The 23312-nt window shown below is 37.7% G+C and overlaps 1 protein-coding gene across 5 annotated transcripts in view; it reads left to right on the top strand.

The window, feature by feature from the left end:
• The window catches only part of ATR (ATR serine/threonine kinase), a 191703-nt gene that overhangs the window by 38280 nt on the left and 130111 nt on the right, over positions 1–23312 (top strand). For 3 of the 5 annotated variants that reach the window (XM_036352982.1, XM_036352987.1, XM_036352986.1), the window contains exons 7-17: positions 691–881; positions 2269–2421; positions 2999–3191; positions 3423–3682; positions 5179–5369; positions 5452–5552; positions 5730–5901; positions 6505–6675; positions 8318–8512; positions 17493–17678; positions 20067–20168. In XM_036352982.1, the coding sequence (XP_036208875.1) occupies positions 691–881; positions 2269–2421; positions 2999–3191; positions 3423–3682; positions 5179–5369; positions 5452–5552; positions 5730–5901; positions 6505–6675; positions 8318–8512; positions 17493–17678; positions 20067–20168 (1915 nt within the window). The remainder of the gene's footprint in view (positions 1–690; positions 882–2268; positions 2422–2998; positions 3192–3422; positions 3683–5178; positions 5370–5451; positions 5553–5729; positions 5902–6504; positions 6676–8317; positions 8513–17492; positions 17679–20066; positions 20169–23312) is intronic. The other 2 variants (XM_036352984.1, XM_036352983.1) reach the window with 1 other exon arrangement.

Raw genomic sequence — 23312 nt, 5'->3', positions numbered from 1 at the left:
TCTGACTCTTCTGGTCTGATTTACTCTTTTAACTAGCCAATACAAAGTTATGGAAGAGATTTTATTTTTTTATTATTTTTTCTTTTTTAAAATATATTTTTATTGATTTCAGAGAGGGAGAGAGAGTTAGAAACATCAATGATGTGAGAGAATCATTGATTTGCTGCCTTCTGCATGCCCCACACTGGGGATCAAGCCCACAACCTGGGCATGTGCCCTGACTGGGAATCAAATGGTGACCTCTAGGTTCATAGGTTGATGCTCAACCCCTGAGCCATGCCACCCGGGCTGGAAGAAATTTTACAGAAACTATATTGATTAATGTTACCTTTAATTTAGAATTTGGGATAACTTGAAGGAATAACTAATTAGGCTGAAGTCTCCCCTTGTTCTATTATTAAGAAAAGATTTAATTAATAATTATGAAGGTATATCTTTGGTCAGTTTTAAGCCTGGTGATGCCAGATTAAAATATCCTAGATTAATTTTCTTTACCAAATCCTTAGAGTGCTTAGAAAGACATAAAGAGATTAAAATTAAAATAATTACATATTAATTGATTTACATATTTACTTTGAATTGGTTTAAAATTATATGTTAGTTTCATACAATTTCTTTTGGGTTACTATATTATTAGTTTTGACTAACAATTCATTTTAATCCATGTCTTAAAAAATGTATTAACTGCAGCCATAACTTCAAAGACTGTCACCAGAAGTGTAAGAAGAACACTTCAGTAGTAATTACTTGGATGTCTTTGGATTTTTACACAAAAGTGCTTAAGAGCTGTAGGAGTTTGTTGGAATGTGTTCAGAAACCTGATCTGGAAGCAGTTATCGATAAAGTGATAAAAATATATGATGTTTTGATTTATATTCAAGGTGAGTACAAATAAGTAGTAATTCAAAATAACCTTCAGAGATAATCAGTATAGAAATCTCTTTTGCCTAAGGTGTAAATGAACAAATGTTTGGAATAACCGGAAGTTTTCTTGATTTGTTTTGTTAAGCTTGTCAGTAATTTCCAATTGTGAAATTTTTTTGTGTAATATATTGATTTATTATACGTTTTCAGTCAATAGAAATTATAACTTTAAAATTTTTTTGAGAGCCCTAACCAGTTTGGCTCAGTGGATAGAGCGTCGGCCTGCGGACTCAAGGGTCCCAGGTTTGATTCTGGTCAAGGGCATGTACCTTGGTTGTGGGCACATACCCAGTAGGGAGTGTGCAGGAGGCAGCTGATCGATGTTTCTCTCTCATCCATGTTTCTGGCTCTCTATCCCTCTCCCTTCCTCTCTGTAAAAAATCAATAAAATATATAAAAAAATTTTTTTTGAGAATCTGAAGAATGCTATGATCTTTAAAAATACATAGATGTATATTTTTATGAAGTTACATTTAATTTTTGAGGGATTCACAGGCCTTAGAGCATTATATCTGTTAAGAACAGCTGTTAACTGAACATTTGTTCTAATTCCACTTGATGTTTAGAATGTCTGGCTTTGTGTGTGTGTGTGTGTGTGTGTGTGTGTGTGTTTGGTTTTTTAAAGTTGATTTTTAGAGAGAGAGGGAGGGGGAGAGAGAGAGAAAGAAACAAACATCGATGTGAGAGGAAAAAACATCTATCAGTTGTCTCCTGTACGTGCTCCAACCTGGGACTAAACGCACAACCCAAGTATGTGTCCTGACTGGGAATCAAACCCACAACCTTTTGCTTTATGGGATGAGGCTCCAATCAACTGAGCCACCCTGCCAGGACTGGAGCATCTGTTTTTGTTTTTGTTTTTTGTTTTGTTTTGTTTTTTTTTTAATTTTTTTTTTTTTATTGCTTAAAGTATTACAAGGGGTATTACATATGTGTCCATTTTATCCCCCCGCCCTAGACAGTCCCCTAGCCTCCCCTATCCCCCAATGTCTTATCTCCACTGGTTATGCTTATATGCATGCATACAAGTCCTTTAGTTGATCTCTTACCCCCCTACCTCCTGCCCCCCAACCCTCCCCGACCTTCCTGCTGCAGTTTGACAATCTGTTTGAGGCAGCTCTGCCTCTGTATCTATTATTGTTCAAAAGTTTATAATGGTCTCTATTATCCATGAATGAGTGAGATCATGTGGTATTTTTCCTTCATTGACTGGCTTATTTCACTTAGCATAATGCTCTCCAGTTCCATCCATGACGTTGGAGCATCTGTTTTTAATTGATAAAAAGACACAGGTGAATACAATTAAGGAAAAGATAATTAATTACCTGTTATGTGTTTCTGTAGTAAAAACTTCATTTGAAGATCATATTCTGGAAGATTTATGTGGAATGCTCTCACTTCCATGGATTTATTCCCATTCTGATGATGGCTCTTTAAAATTGACCACATTTGCCACTAATCTTCTAACATTAAGCCAGAGGACTTCAGATAGCTTCTGTAAGTGGTCACAAAATTCTGTGTGTGATCTGTCTTGGTTTAACTCATTTCTATATGGGACTGTTATCACTTATTTCTATTTTTTCAGTAATTAAAAGAGGAGGTACATTTTTAATGATTCAAAATGAGTTAGACATGTAAAGAATTAAAATGTGTAGGATTTGCACATCCTCAAATCTATAATGCCACAATGTTGTCCAAACATGTCTTTCTAATTTACAGTCTTGTTAGCAGAATTATGGGAGTTCCCATCTTCACTTAAAAATTTTTGCTATCTAAAAAAGAAAAGAAAAAATGTCATTGTCTAAGAGGTAACTATCTAAAAACAAACTTTTGTTATCTGATGGCTGTGCTTTTCTATTTGCATTTCTCTTATTATATAGTAATATTGTACATAGACTTTTTTCTATGAACATGTTTTAATTTTGGAAAATGAGCTTTTAATTAAATATATGTATTTTAGATGTTATTTTACTTTTTAACAAAGAATGAATATGTGTGTATACATATATATGTATATATATACTTATATAAAATTAACACTTAGAAATCTTATATAATAGACTTAATTTTTCAGCACCACAGGCTCAGTCACGATGTGTGTTTCTTCTAACTCTGTTTCCAAGAAGAATATTCCTTGAATGGAGAATAGCAGTTTACAGCTGGGCCCTGCAGAGCTCCCATGAAGTAATCAGAACTAGTTGTGTTAATGGATTTTTTATATTATTTCAGAAGCAGAATTCTTATCACACAGTTCCCAAGATTCTTATGTATGTATTCCTATTTTAATTTGAATATATAACTTGTTTGGAAAGATCACATTTGTAAATGTATGTTAATTGCTGATATTAATAGAACAAATGTTGCTTTTTGTTTTAGAATTTAAATATTTTTTCTTCGAGGCTTTGTCTTACTAGTACTTTTGTCCCAAATTAAGTAAGACTATTTAGACTACACAATTAAGCAAAAAGGTTTAGTACCTTTTTTTTTTTTGCCCCCAGAGATAAAGTTAAAGATGATTCTGATATTGTCAAGAAAGAATTTGCCTCTATACTTGGTCAACTTGTCTGTATACTTCATGGCATGTTTTATTTGACAAGTTCTTTAATAGAACCTTTTTCTGAACATGGACATATTGACTTCTGTAAGAGCTTAAAAGTCACTTCTCAACATGAATGTTTATCTTCTCGACTAAGAGCTTCTGTTTTCAAGCCATTCCTTTTTCTACTGAAAGAAAAAGTACCTAGTCTAGTGAAACTTGGTGAGTGATTTGTTATTTAATATTTTAAAATACATTTAACCTCTGTTTTTAAAATCAGTGATAAAATTAGCCTGAAGCCTTAAAAAATTAGACTTGCTTGATAGGTTCAGACTTGTTCAAGTATTGATCCTACTTAATAAAAGAGTAATATGCAAATTGACCATCACCCCAACACACAAGATGGCTACCACAAGATGGCCAGCAGGGGAGGGCAGTTGGGGGCAATTAGGCCTGCAGGGAAGGGCAGTTAGGGGCAATTGGGCCGGCAGGGGAGGGTAGTTAGGGGCAATTGGGCTGGCAGGGGAGCAGTTAGGGGCAATCGGGCCTTGAGGGGAGCAGTTAGGCGTCGATCAGGCTGGCAGGGGAGTGATTAGGGTGTGACCAGGCTTGCAGGCAGAAGCAGTTAGGGACAATCAGGCAGGCAGGCAAGCGGTTGGGAGCCAGCAGTCCTGGATTGTGAGGGATGTCCCAGATTGGAGAGGGTGCAGGGCCCCCAACCCCTGTGCACGAATTTCATGCACTGGGCCTCTAGTTATTTATAAATGGGATGACTGTATCATAGAACTAACAAGGGAACTAATATTTGGATTTTAAAATGCTCTTGTGATATGGCAGCATAATGGGGCATACCTGATGTTTTGGTTCATTGTAGTGAGTTTCTTTGGAGATACCAGGACCTTCTTAATTTGCTCCATGCCACTACCTTGGCCCTTCAGAACTTCAAATAGTTAGAAATGCCCAATTGAAGCTATAGATTGTGTCTTCTTGACCACTTTCCAATGGTAATGTTGTTTGAGTTTGTTGGGAGCATAAGATTTATACAAATACTTAGAAGACCTGTTGATTTGGATTCTAATTTGTAACTTGTCAAGTTTTCAAAACAGTATGTGATAGGTAGTTTCTCTGACTTCTTAATTTTTTTAAGTTTTATCTTATTGTTTAAAGTATTACGAATAGTAGTACATATATCTCCTTTTTTCCCCCATTGACCTTCCCCCGGCCTTCCCTACCCCACACATGCCCTCCCCCTACCCACCCCCCACACATGCCCTCCCCCTCCTCCCCCCAGTGTCTTGCTTATATGCATGCATACAAGTCCTTCGGTTGATCTCTTACCTAAATATTTTAATGTAAGATTAACAGTAAGGCGATGATTGCCCTGAGTTCACAGTTCTTCAGATTAGTGAAATGTACTTTTATGTCTATCTTGGTAACATAAAATCATAAGTGACTAGCAATTTTACAACTTAAAAATTTCTAGAGTTTATTTTAGATTTCAATTACTTATAACTTTTATTAAGTATAAAGATATTTAAAATAAGTTCATTTTAATCTTCCACAATTTGATGTGCTCTTCAAATTCAAATACTAAATATTAACAGGATAAGGCAACTTAGAATTCTAAGAAGCATATTATTTATTGACCATATTTTTTACAATAAAACTCTTGATATTTAATGTACTAAGTTAGGGGTTAATATGCTCTTGCTTTTTAGCTTTCATAGATAATTTGTGTCATCTTTGTAAGCATCTTGATTTTAGAGAAGATGAAACAGATGTAAAAACAGTTCTTGGAACTTTATTAAATTTAATGGAAGATCCAGACAAGGATGTTAGAGTGGCTTTTAGTGGAAATATCAAGCATATATTGGAATCCTTGGACTCTGAAGATGGATTTATAAAAGAGGTTTGATAATTTTTATTTTTAAACTTTTGTGTTTTCATAACCTGGCCTTAAAAATTTTAATTAATTAATTTTATTATTCTAGCTTTTTGTCTTAAGAATGAAGGAAGCATATACACATGCTCAAATATCAAGAAATAATGAGCTGAAGGATACCTTGATTCTTACAACAGGGGATATTGGAAGGTATATTTGGCAGCATTATTCTTCCTTATTTTGGTCATTTTTATTTGCCTGGTGTTTGAAATGGTGATATGAGAGTTGTGGTATTATAGAAAGAAATGTGACATCAGCATGTATTTATTTGTGGATTTCCATTTATTTTTGAGACATTGATGATAACTTTTTTATTTTTAATTTTAGGGCAGCAAAAGGAGATTTGGTACCTTTTGCACTTTTGCACTTACTGCATTGTTTACTATCCAAGTCAGCATCTGTCTCTGGAGCAGCATACACAGAAATTAGAGCCCTGGTTGCAGCTAAAAGTGTTAAACTGCAAAACTTTTTCAGCCAGTATAAGAAACCCATCTGTCAGGTGAGAGTCAGCATTGGTCTTGACTATAGGAAATAGCAGTGCTTTGCAAGTGTTAAAAGAATATATATATATATGTTTTATTTTTCTTACCTTAAAAGATACTGTTTTTAAAATGATATATTCAGTTTATTTAAGAGGATCTAAATCTTGCCAGTTTTACATTTTAGTATCTTGGACTAAAGATGTAGAGAGGAAAAATCATTTTATAATAATATATTGGGTTATCATGCTCTATTATTAATCTATTAAGAGATGCCTCTTTTAGCCTTCCTTTTAGTGATGATAAACTTTTTTTTATGCTTTGATATTATGGAAAAGGTATTTTGTGAAAAGGTTGAAGCAGAAAAGTTAAGGTATATTAAAATATTGGCTTTGTCCTCTATTGGTGTAAGATATTCAAGTTTCTTAAGTAAGCCTGGTTATTTACCTGTAAAAGGGAGATTACACATAATCTGTTCCACTAAGGTTGTTATAACAATTAAATGAATATTAATTCAGGTAATATGTTTAGAACATTGTCTGGTACTTTCTGTTATGTTACCTTGAAAAGTATTAGTTAAATTATTTTCCTTGTGTGAAAACTAACAAATCATTTTGCTCTAGTTTTTGGTGGAATCCCTCCACTCCAGTCAGATTGCAGTACTTCCTAGTACTCCATGCCAGAATACTGAGATGCGCAAACAAGATATGGCTCACCAGAGAGAAATGGCTTTAAATACCTTGTCTGAAATTGCCAATGTTTTTGACTTTCCGGATCTTAATCGTTTCCTTACCGTAAGTCCCATAGTATAGTTGACTTAACTGAGGTTTTTAATTCAATATTTTGTATTTATTCTAGATGTTTAAAATTTTTTTATTTTTAAATTTTTTTTGTTAATCCTCAACCAAGGATTTTTACCCATTGACTTTTAGAGTGAGTGGAAGGGAGGGAGGGAAAGAAGGAGGGAGAAAGAGAGAAACTTTGATGTGAGAGAGAGACATCGATTGGTTGCTTCTCGCAGTTGGCCCCAAACAGAGCTTGGGGATCGAATCTGCAACCCTTCAGTGCATGGGTCAACACTCTAACCACTGAGCAATATTGGCCAGGGCAGATTTTTTTAAATTGAATTTATTGGGATACAGGTTTCAGGTGTACAACTCAATAAGACATCATCTGCACACTGCATTGTACACCTATAAAACCCTGAGAAGAATCTAAATGTCTAATATTTAAGTCATAGAATATTATAAATGCTTTGTAGAAACTACCTTATAATGTTTAGCAGTCTTCTAGGATTAATATTAAGTTGAAAGACATAATACAAGTGGGATGTAAACATCTCTGAAGGCAGGCCTAAATCTTGATCATTGTCTCATCTTCAGTGACTGACATGGAGTAGGTATTCGTAGGTTACGTGTTGAATGAATAAATCAAAAGTCAATCATTTTATGTTTGGAATTTTGAGTATATTTTATGAGCAAGATCTTAAGGGAAATAGGCCAAAATCAAAATAGATTTGTTCCTGTTTTGGGACAGTGGGTGTTGTTAAAAAAGTTTTCTTCAGTACTTGTAGCATCAACTTTCTAACTTAAACAACTTAAAATATCGCCCTGGCCAGATGGCTCAGTTGGTTGGAGCGTTGTCCCATATACTGAAAGGTTGTGGGTTCCATTCCCAATTAGGGCAGCATAACTAGGGTGTGAGTTCTATCCTTGGTCAGGGTGCATATGAGAGGCAGCGGATTGATGTTTCTCTTCCACCTCAGTGTCTTTCTCTCCCTCACTCCCTTCTCTCTTTCTCTCTTCCTCTCTAAAAGCAATAAAAACGCTCTAGCCAGTGTGATTCAGTGGATAGAGCGTTGGCCTGTGCACCGAAGGGTCCCAGGTTCAATTCTGGTCAAGGGCAAGTACCTTGAATGCAGGCTCCCCAGCTCGGGCCCTGGTCAGGGTGCATGTAGGAGGCAACCAATCGATGTGTTTCTCTCACGTTGATATTTCTCTGTCTTTCCCTCTCTCTTCCACTCTCTAAAATCAATGGAAAAATATCCTCTGGTGAGAATTAAAAAAAAAAATCAATAAAAATAAGTTAGCTCAAATAATAAATCAGGCCTGGAACTTATCCTTAGATCATAAGTATATTTTAGCACATACTCATGAAAAAGTATCTTCTTATTTATTGTCTCTTCCACTCTACATTTTAAACTCTGTCATCAGGAACCTTGCCTGTTTTTTCATTACTTTATCTGTAATGCCTGAATTGTAGTATATGCTTGGTAAATATATGTTGAATGAATAAATGGTAAATAGGAATTCAAATGTCATATGTGGACTTTGAATTTGTGTGGCATTTTAAAATATTTTTGCATATAGCTTATGTGAATATTTTATTGCCTGGACAAATGTACTTTTTGGTAATTGTAGTGTGTGTTTTTTTCAGAGGACATTACAACTTCTGCTTCCTGACCTTGCTGCCAAAGCAAGCCCTGCAGCATCTGCTCTCATTAGAACTTTAGGAAAACAATTAAATGTCAATCGTAGAGAGATTTTAATAAATAACTTCAAATATATTTTTTCTCACTTGGTTTGTTCCTGTTCCAAGGATGAATTAGAACGTGCCCTTCATTACTTAAAGGTAATTGAATATCTATCTATCTATCTATCTATCTATCTATCTATCTATCTATCTATCTATCTATCTATCTACTTTACTCTTATTAAATTAACATTAAAGGACACTTCAACATGGTGGCCAGCAGGACCTGAATGAGGTTGAGAGTGTGAGTGAGGGAGTAAGATGGCGAGTGCGCAGGTGGTTGTGGGTGTGGGTGTGGGTGTGGGTGAAGGTCAGTCAGATCACGTGCGGGAGTCTTAGGGGCAGGAGGTTTGGGCTCTTTTGGCCTGGTAGCTGCTGCAACTCCCATAGCCATTCCTGGGCATGGCTCTGATTTGGAGACTGCTCCATCTTGAAAGTTTTATAAGGTCCTCCTGGGGCTGTGGGGAGCAGCAGCCTAGCCTCTCCACGACCTGTACTCGCCGGAACCAGGCCCGAACCTATGTGCATCCAGCTCCAAGCCCCACGTGTTGACTGTGGACACTGCCCAGACCTGTGTGACTGACACTGACCCAACGGGACTCTTGCCCCTGCTGTGCTGCTGCTACAGCATGAGAACCCAGCTGCTCTGCTCCACTGCCAGGGCTCGGGGGCAGGAACTGCGCTGAAGGCCATGGAGGTGGATGTAGTCTCCCCTGCCCTGGACCTACTAGAACAGAGTACCTGAAGAGGCTGCAGATTTGAAGCATCTCATGCTGTGGAGCAGAAAGGGGATTGAACAGTAGGACCAGGAAGGAGGATCAGCCCTGCCAACTTGAACACGGAGGAGACGCCCTCTTTCCCACTGGAAAAACAGCTGCTTCTGACCCAAGCTTCAGCAACCTGAGGTAATGAGGAACAGCCCAGGGCTGGGAATCTGTGCCTCTGCAGGCGGCAATGAGGGGGAGCCAGCAAGCCAAGCAAGGTTGAGGCATTGGAAGGGGAGGAAGTGCATGCTATTGGCATCACTCCCAACACTAGTCTGATCAAACCATCCTGGCTAAGACCAGGATGCCCCTACAGAGCCCAGCTTGTGGAGGAAGGGAGAACAGGGACACTCAAGGCATGAGACTCGAGGCAGACTCAGCCTCTGGGCTAAGGAGACCCTGCCTGCTGGCTATGGGCTTCAATGTATCAGGCCTCAGGTTGCCTAGGGCCAGAAAGGGATAGTGACTCACATTGGCCTGCTGCCAAGGAAGCTCCCGAGAGGCCCAGGTTAGACACACCAAGGGACCAAATTCAACAACATCAGAGCAAAATCTAGTAAGCTCCATAAATAGTAGACCAAAAGTTTTGGAGTGTGTGAGTGTGTATGGTTTTTTGTGTGGCATTTTTTTTGGGGGGGGGGGGAAGGGGGAGTGGGGTGGCTTTTGTTTCTTTTTGTCTGTTTCTTCCCATTTTTTCTTCTCTATTTTCTTGTATATTTCTAATTTCTCTCTTTCCTTTGATTGTATTCTCATTTCGTCTTTTTTATTGTTATTAACTTTTCTCAATTTATTTTATTTTTCTTTTTTCATTTTTTGCCTATTTTATCTATATCTTAATATGTCCATTGTTACTGTATGTTAAATTCACTATTATTATTTAATTTTTCTGTTTCCTTTTCCTTTTCGTTCCTATACTAGATTTTTTAGCTTCCTTTTTGATCCCATAATGCCATTTTTCTTCTTCTTTCTCCCTTTGTCTTTATATCCCCTCTAAGTTTTTGGTCTCGTGTCTTTTAATATTCTTTTTATTTAATTAATTTTGCTTTGCTTTTTCTTCTTTTTCCTTCTTAGGCTTTCCTGTTGTTGCTTTGAGTAGTTTGATTTTCAAGGTGTTTTTGCTCCATCCTATTGTGTCTTCTGTTCTGTCAGCACCTGTATAACAGCTGGCACAGCGAGATTGGTGTTGAGCTTCACTGTCAGCAAGTTGGAGGGGAGATTCCTCCCACGAAGGGGACGTAAATAATCAAGTCCCAATTACAGCAGGAGAGCACAAATAATGCACGGAAGGGGCAGTTGTGGGGCATCCAACTCAGGAGATCAAAGAGACTGCACCACTGGACCTCTCGAGACACTTTCTATACAAGGCCATCCCACAAAGACAGGGAGACATAACAGTTCTATCTAATACATAGAAATGAATACAAAGAGACAGCTAAAATGGGGAGACAAATTAACAACCTCCAAATGAAAGACAAGGAGTCTCCAGAAAAAAAATGAAATGGAGGCAAGCAACCTTTCAGACATAGAGTTCAAAGCAATTGTTATGAAGATGCTTTAGGAACTTAATGCAAACTACAACAACATGAAAAAGTAATGAGAAACCATGAACAAGAACCAGATCGAAAAGAATAATAATATATTTGACATTATGAACACACTGGAAGAAATTATAAGTTGATTGGATGAAGTAGAGGATTGAATAAGTGATTTGGAGGATGAGATAGAAATAATTACCCAATTAGAGCAGCAAATAGAAAAAAGAATTAAAAAGCAGGATTATAGCTTAAGGAAGCTCTGGGAAAAATTATGAAACCTAATAACATCCATATCATAGTAATACCGGAAGGGGACGAATATGAGCAAGAAACAGAGAAACTGACGAAATAATGATAGAAAACTTCCCCAACTTGGTGAAGGGAAATACCACACAAGTTGAGGAGGCACAGAAAGTCCTAGTCAAAATGAACCCAAAGAGACCCACATCTAGACACATCATATTTGAAATGGCAAATGTTAAAGACAAAGAATCCTAAAGGCAGCAAGAGATGGACAGAAAATTACCTACAAAGGAGATCTCATTAGAATGTCACCTGACTTCTAAATAGAAACACTTCAGACCACAAGGGAATGGCATGAAGTATTCAAAGTAATGATAAGCAAAGGCCTGAACCCAAGGCTATAACATCCAACAAGGCTTTCATATAAAATTGAAGGTGAAATAAAAAGCTTTCCAGACAAAAAAATAAAAATTAAAGGATACATTACCACTAAACCAGCAATGCAAGAAATGTTAAAGGGACTGTTTTAAGAAAAAAGGAGAGAGAGGATCATAGATATAAAGAAAATAAAAGTGACAGTAAATAAATACCTATCTTATATAATAAAACCCTAATATGTAAATTGTCCCCTCGACTGGGAGTTTGATTGCTTGCTATGATGTGTGCTGACCACCAGGGTGCCAGGGCTCACACGCCGGGGAAGCCCCCGTGCTCAGGTGCCGGGTACCTGCGAGGAGTCCCCCCCCCTGCACCCACGCTGCCTCCCCCGGGTGAGCTGGGCCACAGCTGCTGGGGCCATGGGGGCCAGTCAGGTTTCCTGTTGGTTTGCACAGGAGCCGGTCTGCGAGGCCGGCTGGGAGAGAGCATACTGCCCACCTAGCTTCCATGTGGTGCCACTGGTCAGCCCAGAGGCTCATGCTATGCCCCAGCTCACGGCATCTGGCCGCGCTCACTGCATCTTTGCATGGGGACTCAGGCACTGTGACTCAGGCAGAAGGGCTCGCGTGGGGACCTGGGTGCCCAGGTGCTGCCCAGGGCCCAGGGGTCAGCTGGGACCTGCCCTTAAACTCCAGACGCTCGCACTTCAATTGCTGGCCAGGCCTAGGGACCGCATCCGTGCACGAATTTCATGCACCGGGCTTCTAGTCAATAATAACCTTAAATGTAAGTGGAATAAATGCTCCAATCAAAAGAGATAGGGTCACTCAATGGATAAGAAAACATGTAAGGGACGAAACCGTAGAAATCTTAGAAGAAAACAGGCTGTAAAATGTAAGACATCTTTTGTAGCAATATGTTTATGGATACATCTCCTAGGGTGAGAGAAACCAAAAAAATAAACAAATGGGACTACATCAAACTAAAAAGCTTTGCAAAGCAAAAGAAACCACCATCAAAATGAAATGGGAACCCACTATATGGGAGAACATAATTGCTAATGATACATCTGATAAGGGGTTAATCTCCAAAATATATAAAGTACTCATACAACTCAACAAAAGGAAGATAAAGAATCCAATTCAAATATGGGCAAAGGACCTGAATTGACACTTCTCCAAAGAGGACATGATCCATATATGTAAGTCTACAAGAGACCCACCTCAGAACAAGAGATACCTACAGATTGAAAGTGAAAGGATAGAAAAGAATATTCCATGCAAATGGAAAGGAAAAAAAGCTGGGGAAGTTATACTCATATCTGACAAAATAGACTTCAAAACAAAGGCTATAATAAGAGACAAAGAAGGCTAAATAATACTAAAGGGAATGATTGAACAAGAAAATAAAATGCATATAAACACACATGCACCCAAACAGGAGCATCGAAATACCTTAAAAAAACAAAACAAAAAAACTCTTGATGGACTTTAAGGAAGATACAGATAGCAATACAGTCATAGTAAGGTACTTTAAACACCTTTCGTACCACTCATGAGTTTTCTCGTGTTTTGCGCGCCATCTGTTATGGACCTTAGATGTCAGCACACTGTCTTGTCCACATTGAATGAAGCAATCTCATTGGTGGAAACCGTGCAGGTCAATCTACGAAAAACTATATAATGGCACAAACCCATAAAGCATTGCAGTTACATTGTATTTTGGTCATTTGAATAGTCTTCGTCTTCAAGTTCCTGGCGCTTTTAGAAAATGTTTTACTCAGTACCATACGTTAAAAAAGTACTAGGAACTTGTTTAATTGTTTAATTGTTTTTGTAAATAAAAATGTTATAATTATTGAAAAACAACACCTAAAGTGCATTATGATCTGTAGTTATGATGATTTAAATAACATGCAGTTTGCCCAAAAACGTGCGGTCCCTGGCGTATGTCTTAGAGATTTCTATGCGGTACGAAAGGTGTTAACACCCCGCTGACATCACTGGATAGATCAGTGATGGTGAACCTTTTGAGCTCGGCATGTCAGCATTTTGAAAAAACCTAACTTAACTCTGGTGCCGTGTCACATACAGAAATTTTTTGATATTTGCAACCATAGTAAAACAAAGATTTATATTTTTGATATTTATTTTATATATTTAAATGCCATTTAACAAAGAAAAATCAACCCAAAATATGAGTTCGCGTGTCACCTCTGACACGTGTGTCATAGGTTTGCCATCACTGGGATAGATCTTCCAAATAAAAAATCTGCAAGGAAACAGATGACTTAAATGATAACACTGTATCTAACTAATATTTACAGAACATTTCACCCCAAAGCAAGGAAATATACAATATTCTCAAGCACACATGAAACATTCTCAAAGCTAGAACACATGTTATGGCTCAAAATAAATCTATATGAATTTAAGAAGATTCATATCATACCAAGCATCTCAGATCACAATGGCATGAAGTTAGAAGTCAACTACAATAACAACAAAAAACTTCAAAAACACCCAAATACATGGAAACTAAATTGCAAGTTGTTAAACAATGTGTGTATTACTAATGTGATAAAAAAAAAGATACTAAAAACTTCCTGGAAACAAATGAAAATGAACACACAACCACCCAAAACCTATGGGACAGAGGAAAGCAGTCCTCAGAGGGAAGTTCATAGCATTACAGGCTTACCTCAATAAACAAGAAAAAGCACTAATAAATTAACCCTACAACTAAATGAATTGGAAAGAGAACAGGAAGAAAAGCCCAGAGGAACTATAAGGGAGAAAATAAAGATTGGACCAGAAATAAAAGACATAGAGATTAAAAAAACTGTACATAGGATCAACGAATCCAAGAGCTGGTTCCTTGAAAAGATGAACGATTGAGTAACCCTTAGCCAAACGTATCAAGAAACAAAGAGAGAGGACCTATATAAATAAAATCAGAAAGTGACGATATAATAATGGGCACCACAGAATTGAAAAAAGGATTGTAAAGTAATACTGTGAACACTATATGCCAACAAATTGGACAACCTGTGCGAAATGGACAAATTCCTAGACATACACATTTACAAAACTCAATCAGGAAGAATCAGAAAACCTGAATAGGCCAATAACAACTAATGAAATTGGAACAGTAATTTAAAAACTCCCAGCAAACAAAAGTCCTGGACCAGATTACTTCATAGGCGAGTTCTACCAAACATTTAAAGAACTAATACCTATCATCCTCAAACTATTCCAGAAAATTCAAGAGGAAGGAACACTTTCAAGTTCTTTTTACAAAGCCAGCATTATCCTAATTCCAAAACCAGATAAAGGCACTACAAAGAAAGAAAAGGCTAGTATCCTTGATGAACACAGATGCTAAAATCCACAACAAAATGTTAGCACAACAAACGCAGGAATATATTAAAAACACACCATGATCAAGTGGGTTTTATTCTGGGATGCAAGGCTGGAACAGTTTTGGCAAATCAATAAATGTGATACATCACATAACAAGATGAAAGATAAAATCCACATAATCATATCAATAAATACAGAAAAAGCATTTGACAAAATCCAGCACCATTTTTTGATAATAACTCAGCAAAGTGGGAATAGAGGGATCATAACTCAACATAATAAAGGCGATATATGACAAATGTACCGGTACATCATACTCAATGGGCAAAAACTAAAAGCGTTTCCCTTAAGAACAGGAACAAGGCAAAGATGTCCACTTTCACTGCTCTTAGCATAGAACTGAAAGCCCTAGGCATGGTGATCAGAGAAGAAGAGATATAAGGCATCCAAGTTGGAAAGGAGTAAGTGAAAATGTAATTATTCACAGATGTCATGATATTGTACATAGAAAACACTAGAGACTCCACCAGGAAACTATTAGACCTAATAAATTAATTCGGCAATGTAGCAGGATACAGAATTAATATTCAGAAATCTATGGCATTTTATACACCAATAATGAACTCTCAGACAAACTAAAAAAAAAAATCCCATTTACTGTTGCAACAAAAAAATAATAAGATAGCTAAGAATAAACTTATCCAAGGAAGTAAAAGCTCTTGGACACAAACCATGGGTGGTAAAGACCTACAGTGGTGGGTAGTGGCTGGGCAGAGCGGGGCAGAGGGGATGGGAAATGGGAGAAATCTGTAATACTGTCAACAATAAAATAAATTAGCATTAAAGAAAGCTGCAGTAACATTTTTGTCTGAAGGTGAGTGGTTAATTTATAGCCTATCCTAGAGTAATATAAGTTTAAATGGTATTATGCAAATAAGCTTTGTCCTGGGACTAGAGGAGCTTATTACATAAATAGAATTATTATTTTGTTATTTTCTTTGATCATTTCACCATAATGGCATATGATAATCATCCATTCATGGATCAGTTTCTCAGCTAATTTCATTTTAGGAGTTTTTAATCGATTGGAACTATAAGTTGATGAATAATATGCAAGTAATTATATCTATAGGAAGAGGCAGTTTCCTTTAAATGTAGTATAATGTCAGCATTTAGTTTACTTAATGCTCTGATTACAATTTTGCTCAGTTTCTTGGTAGTTTTTTAATTTAAAATAATAGCTGTGCATCTTTTTGGTGTCAGATTAGCAATGGTATTTGTAGACTACGAGACTACATGGGAACAGGAGAACCTGTACAATATGCATATGTGACTTTAGTATTTCCTCTGATGTTAATTTATTTCATGTATTTAATGATATGCCAGCAATTGATCTTTCTCCACATGAGAGTTGTTGAATATTGGGTATATTAATTAATTTTGAGAAAAAAAGTCTGTATCATAGAGGTGAAATGATAATAAAATATTTATAGAGTGCTTACTACATGTCAGAAATTTTGATAAAAAACCTGCCGAACTGGTTTGGCTCAGTGGATAGAGCGCCAGCCTGCGGACTGAAGGGTCCCGGGTTCGATTCCAGTCAAGGGCATGTACCTTGGTTACGGGCACATCCCCAGTGGGGGGCGTGCAGGAGGCAGCTGATCGATCTCTCTCATCGATGTTTCTAGCTCTCTGGTCCTCTCCCTTCTTCTCTGTGAAAAATGAATAAAATATTAAAAAACAACAACAAAAAAAACTTACGTTTGGCTCAGTGGATAGAGCGTCGGCCTGCAGACTGAAGGGTCCTAGGTTCGATTCCAGTCAAGGGCATGTACCTTGGTTGCGGGCACATCCTCAGTGGGGAGTGTGCAGGAGGCAGCTGATCGACGTTTCTCTCTCATTGATGTTTCTAACTCTCTATCCCTCTCCCCTCCTCTCTGTAAAAAATCAATAAAAAAATATAAAAAACAACAACTTATATATCATTTCATTCACTGTTACCTAATGAGATAAAGATACTAATGTTTTTCCATTTTATTGATAAGGAAACTAAGGCAGAGAGAGGTCAGATGAGGTAACTTGTTTAAGTTACAGCACAGTTAATAAGTGACAAATTTGGAATTTAAATTTCAGCAGTGTGACTAGAAAGGCTGTGCTCTAAACCACTGTACTATAATGGTATTTCTTCTCAGGGAGTTAATGGAATTTAATTTAAAGCCTTATAGAAAATTAGGATTTCATTTTTAAATTTTATTTCCAAATGAAATCTGATCATTTCTCTTCATTATCTATAACCCATGGGAGACCAAGAACAAGATTAGAATAATTTCCATGGCCTATGTCTTTTTTTTTTAAAATATATTTTTATTGATTTCAGAGAGGAAAGGAGAGAGATAGAAACATCAATGATGAGAGAGAATCATTCATTGGCTGCCTTCTGCACGCCCCCCACTGGGGATTGAGCCCGCAACCTGGTCATGTGCCCTCGATTGGAATTGAACCTGGGACCCTTCAGTCCGCAGGCCAATGCTCTATCCACTGAGCCAAACCAGCTAGGGCAATCCATGGCCTATGTCTTTAAAATGAGTCTGAGAAATCATTCGGCATCTTGCTGTTTCTATAGCTGGACAACTCAGATCTTTATCCATTGCCTTTTAAAAATATCAGTAAATCTTACCACCTGATCTAGAGTTCTTGATTTACTAATAGTATATTAAAAAATCAATATACTTATTTTTAGGATATTAGTATGGATAAAAGTTCTTAAATTTAAAAAAAAACTGTATCTTTGGATTAGAATGAAACAGAAATTGAACTGGGGAGCCTGTTGAGACAAGATTTCCAAGGATTGCATAATGAATTATTGCTACGGATTGGAGAAAACTATCAACAGGTTTTCAATGGTTTGTCAATCCTTGCTTCGTTCGCATCTAGTGATGATCCATATCAGGGCCCAAGAGATAGTATATCACCTGAACTAATGGTAAGAAATGTGTTATGTGGTTTTTTTCCTCCTTTTTGTAGCTTAATTATGATACTGGTAAAACATCTGTTTTGTGCATTTTTCAAATGCCAGATATGAGTTTAAATTTTAAATTGGGTGTTTAATTTTGAGAATGTTGAAATTTAAATTGTATGATCACAGCAAGGCATTAACAACATAATATTAGCTTGAAAAATTGATATTTTCAAATGATTTTAGATTTTATTTTTTCACTGGGTAAAATGTTTATGTGTCTTTACTACTTATGAACTGTAGATTGGAATACATTTGTATCTCTCCCCAACTACCCCTTTCTTGGAACAACATATTAAAACCTTTTCTAACAATATTTAAATCCACTGTTGGATTTAAGGGGAATTACAGGATATGTTAACCTTTTTATCTTTTCCTATCTTAAATTTGTATCTGAAGTCATTTTACTATTTTTTCATCTGAAAACATGTAAATCCAAGGCTTACTGTGTTTTTCCTTTTGATTGCCCTCCTTCCTTCAAGAGACTCTCAGGATTTCTATCTCTGCTTTCTCCTTTTCCATTCATTCTTTAGCCCATTCTAGTTCGACTCGGTTCTCATTATTCTCCTGAAATTCTTGTCAAGGTCAAAAACAGTCTTCCTACTGTCAAGTCCAGTAGTTACTTCTCCTTTCCTATTTCATTCTACTTTTCAGTAGCATTCAATACAACTGACCATCCTTTCCTATGTGGCATCTATACCACATTTTCTTTTCTACTTTATTTTTATTGTTGACACTATTACAGATGTCCCCATTCCCATCCCCCCTTTGCCCACCTCCCCTTTTCCCTCTGGCCATCAGCACACTGTTGTCTGTGTCTATGGGTTATGCATATATGTTCTTTGGCTAATCCCTTTACCTTCATTCATCCAGTCCCCCTCTTCCTCCTCCCCTCAGACAGCTGTCAGTCTGTTCATGTATCCAGGCTTCTGTTTCTATTTTGTTCGTCAGTTAATTTGTTGTTGTTAATCCACACCAGAGGATATATTTTTTCCATTGATTTTTATTTTTATTAATATATTTTTATTGATTTCAGAGAGGAAGGGCGAGGGAGAGAGAGATAGAAACATCAATGATGAGAGTATCATTTATCGGCTGCCTCCTACACGCCACCTACTGGGGATTGAGCCCGCAACCCAAGTATGTGCCCTTGACTGGAGTCAAATCCGGGACCTTCCAGTTCGCAGTCCAATGCTCTATTCACTGAGCCAATCCAGCTGGGGCTCCATTGATTTTTTAGAGAGAGTAGAAGGGAGGGAGGAGGGGGAGGGAAAGATGTAGGGTGAGAGGGAGGAAGAGAGAGAGAGAGACATCATGTGAGATTGACCAATCGATTGTTTGCCTCCCACATGCACCCCAACTTGGAGTGGGGATCAAACCTGCAACTCAGGTACATGACCTTGACTGGAATCGAAACTGTGACCCTTCAGTGTACTGGCTGATGGTCTGACCACTGGACACACCAGCCAGGTCTCATCAGTTAGGTTTTCTGTTTGTTTAATTTAAATTCTTTATTCTTTAAAGTATTACATATGTGTCCTTTTCCCCCCATTAACCTCTCCCCGTCCACTCCCACCGCCCCAGCACATGCCCTCACCCCCAACTGTTTATGCCCATTGGTTATGTTTATATGCATGCATACAAGTCCTTCGGTTGATCTCTTAGCCCCCACCCCACCCTTCCCCAGCCTTTGCTCTGATGTTTGAGGGTCTGTTAGATGCTTCTATGACTCTGGATCTATTTTTGTTCATCAGTTTATGTTATTCACTAGAGGCCCGGTGCATGAAATTCGTGCACTTGCGGGGGAGGTCCCTCAGCCCGGACTGTGCCCTATCGCAGTCCAGGAGCCCTCGGTGGATGTCCGACTGACGGTTTAGGCCTGCTTCCCATAGGGAGCAGGCCTATACCGTCAATCGGACATCCTTAGCACTGCCACAAAGGCGGTAGAGGCTCCTGTCACTGCTGCTGAGCTTGCCAGCCGTGAGCCCAGTGTCTGGCTGAGCAGCGCTCCCCCCATGGGAGCGCACTGACCACCAGGGGGCAGCTCCTGTGTTGAGCATGTGCCCACTGGTGGGCAGTGTGCACCATAGCGACCGGTCGTTCTGCCGTTCGGTCGATTTGCATATTAACCTTTTATTATATAGGATTATATTCTACAAATGAATGAGATCATATGATATTTATCTTTCTCAGATTGGCTTATTTCACTTAGCATAATGCTCTCCATGCTCTTAGCATAATGGTAAGAGCTCTTTCTTTGTTACAGCAGCGTAGTATTCCATTGTGTAGATGCACCACAGTTTTATTTTTGTTGTCGTTTTGTGTTTTTTAAAATATATTTTATTAATTTTACAGAGAGGAAGTGAAAGGGATAGAGAGTTAGAAATATCGATGAAACAGAAACATCAATCAGCTGCTCCTGCACACTGCCTCCTGGGGAACGAGCCTTCAACCAGGGTACATGCCCTTGAACACAATCGAACCCAGGACCCTCTAGTCCAAGGGCCGACCCTCTATCCACTGAGCCAGACCGGTTTTGGCAACCAGAGTTTTTTAATCCACTCATCTGCTGATGGTCACCTAGGCTGTTTCCAAATCTTAGCTATTGTAAATTGTGCTGCTATGAACATAGGGGTGCATATGTCCTTTTTGATTGGTGTTTCTGTCTTCTTGGGATATATTCCTAGAAATGAGATTACTGGGTTAAATAGGAGTTCCATTTTTAATTTTTTGAGGAAAAGCCATACAGTTTTCCACAGTGTCTGCACCAGTTTGCATTCCCACCAGCAGTGAAAGAGGGTTCCTTTTTCTCCGCATCTTCGCCAGCACTGGTCTTTGGTGATTTGTTGATGATAGCCATTCTGACAGGTGTGAGATGGCATTCATTGGTGTTTTAATTTGCATTTCTCAGAAGATTAGTGACTTTGAGCATGTTTTCATATGTCTCTTGGTGTCTGAATGTCCTCTTTCAAAAAGTGTCTATATAGGTACTTTGCCCATTTTTAAAAAAAAATATATTTTATTGATTTTTTACAGAGAGGAAGGGAGAAGAATAGAAAGCTAGAAACATCAATTAGAGAGAAGCATCGATCAGTTGCCTCCTGCACACTCCCTACTGGGGATGTGCCCGCAACCAAGGTACATGCCCTTGACCGGAATCGAACCTGGGACCCTTGAGTCCGCAGGCTGATGCTCTATCCACTGAGCCAAACCGGTTAGGGCCTTTGCCCATTTTTTGATGGGATTGTTTATCTTCCTTTTGTTAAGTTGTTTGAGTTTCTTATAAATTTTGGAGATTAAACCCTATTGGAGAAACATTGGCAAATATGTTCTTGTTGTTTTGTTGATGGTTTCTTTTGCTGTGCAGAAACTTTTTATTTTAATGTAGTCCCATTTGTTTATTTTCTTGTTAGTTTCCTTTGCTCTAGGAGATGTATTGGTAAAGATATTGCTATGACAAATGTCTGGTATTTTGCTGCCTTTGGATTCTTCTAAGATTTTTATTGTTTCCCATCTTACATTTACGTCCTTTACCCATTTTGAGTTTGTTATTGTGTGTAGTGTAAGTTGGTGGTCTGTTTTCTTTTTTTTTTTTTTTTGCATGTATCTGTCCAATATTCCCAGCACCATTTATTGAAGAGACTGTTTTGACTCCACTGTTTGCTCTTGCCTCCATTGTCAAATATTAATGGAGCATAATGGCTTGGGTCAGTTTCTGGGTTCTCTGTTCTGTTCCTTTGGTCTATATGTTTGTTCTAGTGCCAATACCAAGCAGTTTTCAGAAGAGTGGCTTTGTAATATAGCTTGTTATCTGGTATTGTGATCCCTCCAACTTTGTTCTTCTTTCTCAAGATTGCTCCAGCTATTTAGGGTCTTGTTTTATTCCAGATGAATTTTTGGAGAGTTTGTTCTAGGTCTTTGGAATATGCTGTTGGTATTTTAACGGGGATTGCACTGAATCTATAGATTACTTTGGGTAGTATGGACATTTTAATGATGTTGATTCTACCAGTTCATGAATGTGGTATATTTTTCCATTTGTTTATGTGTTCCTCTATCTCTTTTTACAGCATCCTGTAATTTTCAGAGTACAGGTTCTTTACATCCCCAGTTAAGTTTATTCCTGGTATCTTAATATTTTTGTTGCAATGCTAAATGGGATTTATATTTATTTATTTTTTCTTTATTGATTAAGGTATTACCATTGCCCCCGCACCCCACCCCCACTCATGCCCTCACCCCCCTGGTGTCTGTGTCCTTTGGTTGATCTCTCCCTTTTAACCCTGCCTTCCCCTTTCTTCCCTCTGAGATTTGATGGTCTGATCCATGCTTCTCGGGGTTGTTTTTTCAGTTTCCCTTTCTGTGAGTTCGTTATTGGTGTAAAAAAAACCCCATAGATTTCTGGGTATTACTTTCCTATCCTGCTACATTGGCAAATTCATTTACTAATTCTAGAAGTTTTTTGATAGAGTCTTTAGGGTTTTCTAAAGAATAATGACAATTTTATTTCTTCTTTTCCAATTTGGATGCCTTTTATTTCTTCCTTTTGTCTGATCGCTATGGCTAGCACTTCCAGTACTATATCAAACGGAAGTTGTGAAAGTGGGCATCCCTGTCTTGTTCCCGTTCTTAGGGGAAATGGTTTTAGTTTTTGTTCATTGAGTATGATGTTGGCTGTAGGTTTGTCATATAAGTCTTTTATTATGTTAAGGTATGAGCCCTCTATTCCCGTTTTGCTGACAGTTTTTATCAGGAAAGGGTGTTGGATTTTGTAAAATGCCTTTTCTGCATTAGTTGATACGATTATGTGATTTTTGTCTTTCAATTTGTTTTTGTGATGTATCACATTTATTGATTTGTGGATATTGTACCAGCCTTGCATCCCTGGAATAAATCCCACTTGGTCATGGTATATGATCTTTCTAATGTAATGCTGGATCTGATTTACTAGAATTTTGTTGAGGATTTTAGCATCTATGTTCATCAGGGATATTGGCCTGTAATTCTTTTATTTTTTTTAATTTTTTGTAGTGTCTTTACCTGGTTTTGGGATTAGGGTAATGCTGGCTTCATAGAAACAGCTTGGAAGTGTGCCTTCCTTTTGAATTTTTTTGGAATAGTCTAAGAAGGATAGGTTTTAGTTTTTCTTTGAGTATTTGGTAAAACTCCCCTGTGAAGCCATTCGATCCAGAGGGCTTTTGTTTTCTGGAATTTTTTTTGATTTCTGTTTCAATTTCATAAGTAGTTATTGGCCTGTTCAGGTTTTTTGATTCTTTCTGATTGACTTTTCGAAGCTTGTATTTTTCTAGGAATATGTCTATTTTGTCAACCTTTTCCAGTTTTTTTGGAGTAGAGTTGTTCATTGTATTTTTTTGCAATCCTTTGTATGTCTGTGGGGTCAGTTGCTACTTCATCTCTTTCATTTCTGATTTTGTTTATTTGGGTCCTCTCTCTCTGTTTCTTGGTGAGCCTGGCTAGAGGTTCATCAGTCTTGCCTAGCCTTTCAAAGAACCAGCTCTTGGTTTTATTGATCTTTTGTATTGTTTTTTTGGTCTCTATATCATTTATTTCTGCTCTGATCTTTTCTATTTTCTTCTTTCT

This window comes from Myotis myotis, unplaced genomic scaffold (assembly GCF_014108235.1).
Source record: "Myotis myotis isolate mMyoMyo1 unplaced genomic scaffold, mMyoMyo1.p scaffold_m19_p_2, whole genome shotgun sequence".
NCBI classification, from domain to species: Eukaryota; Metazoa; Chordata; class Mammalia; order Chiroptera; family Vespertilionidae; genus Myotis; species Myotis myotis.
The sequence above is the reverse complement of the archived record's forward strand: the minus strand, read 5'-3'. Positions and strand labels throughout refer to the sequence as shown.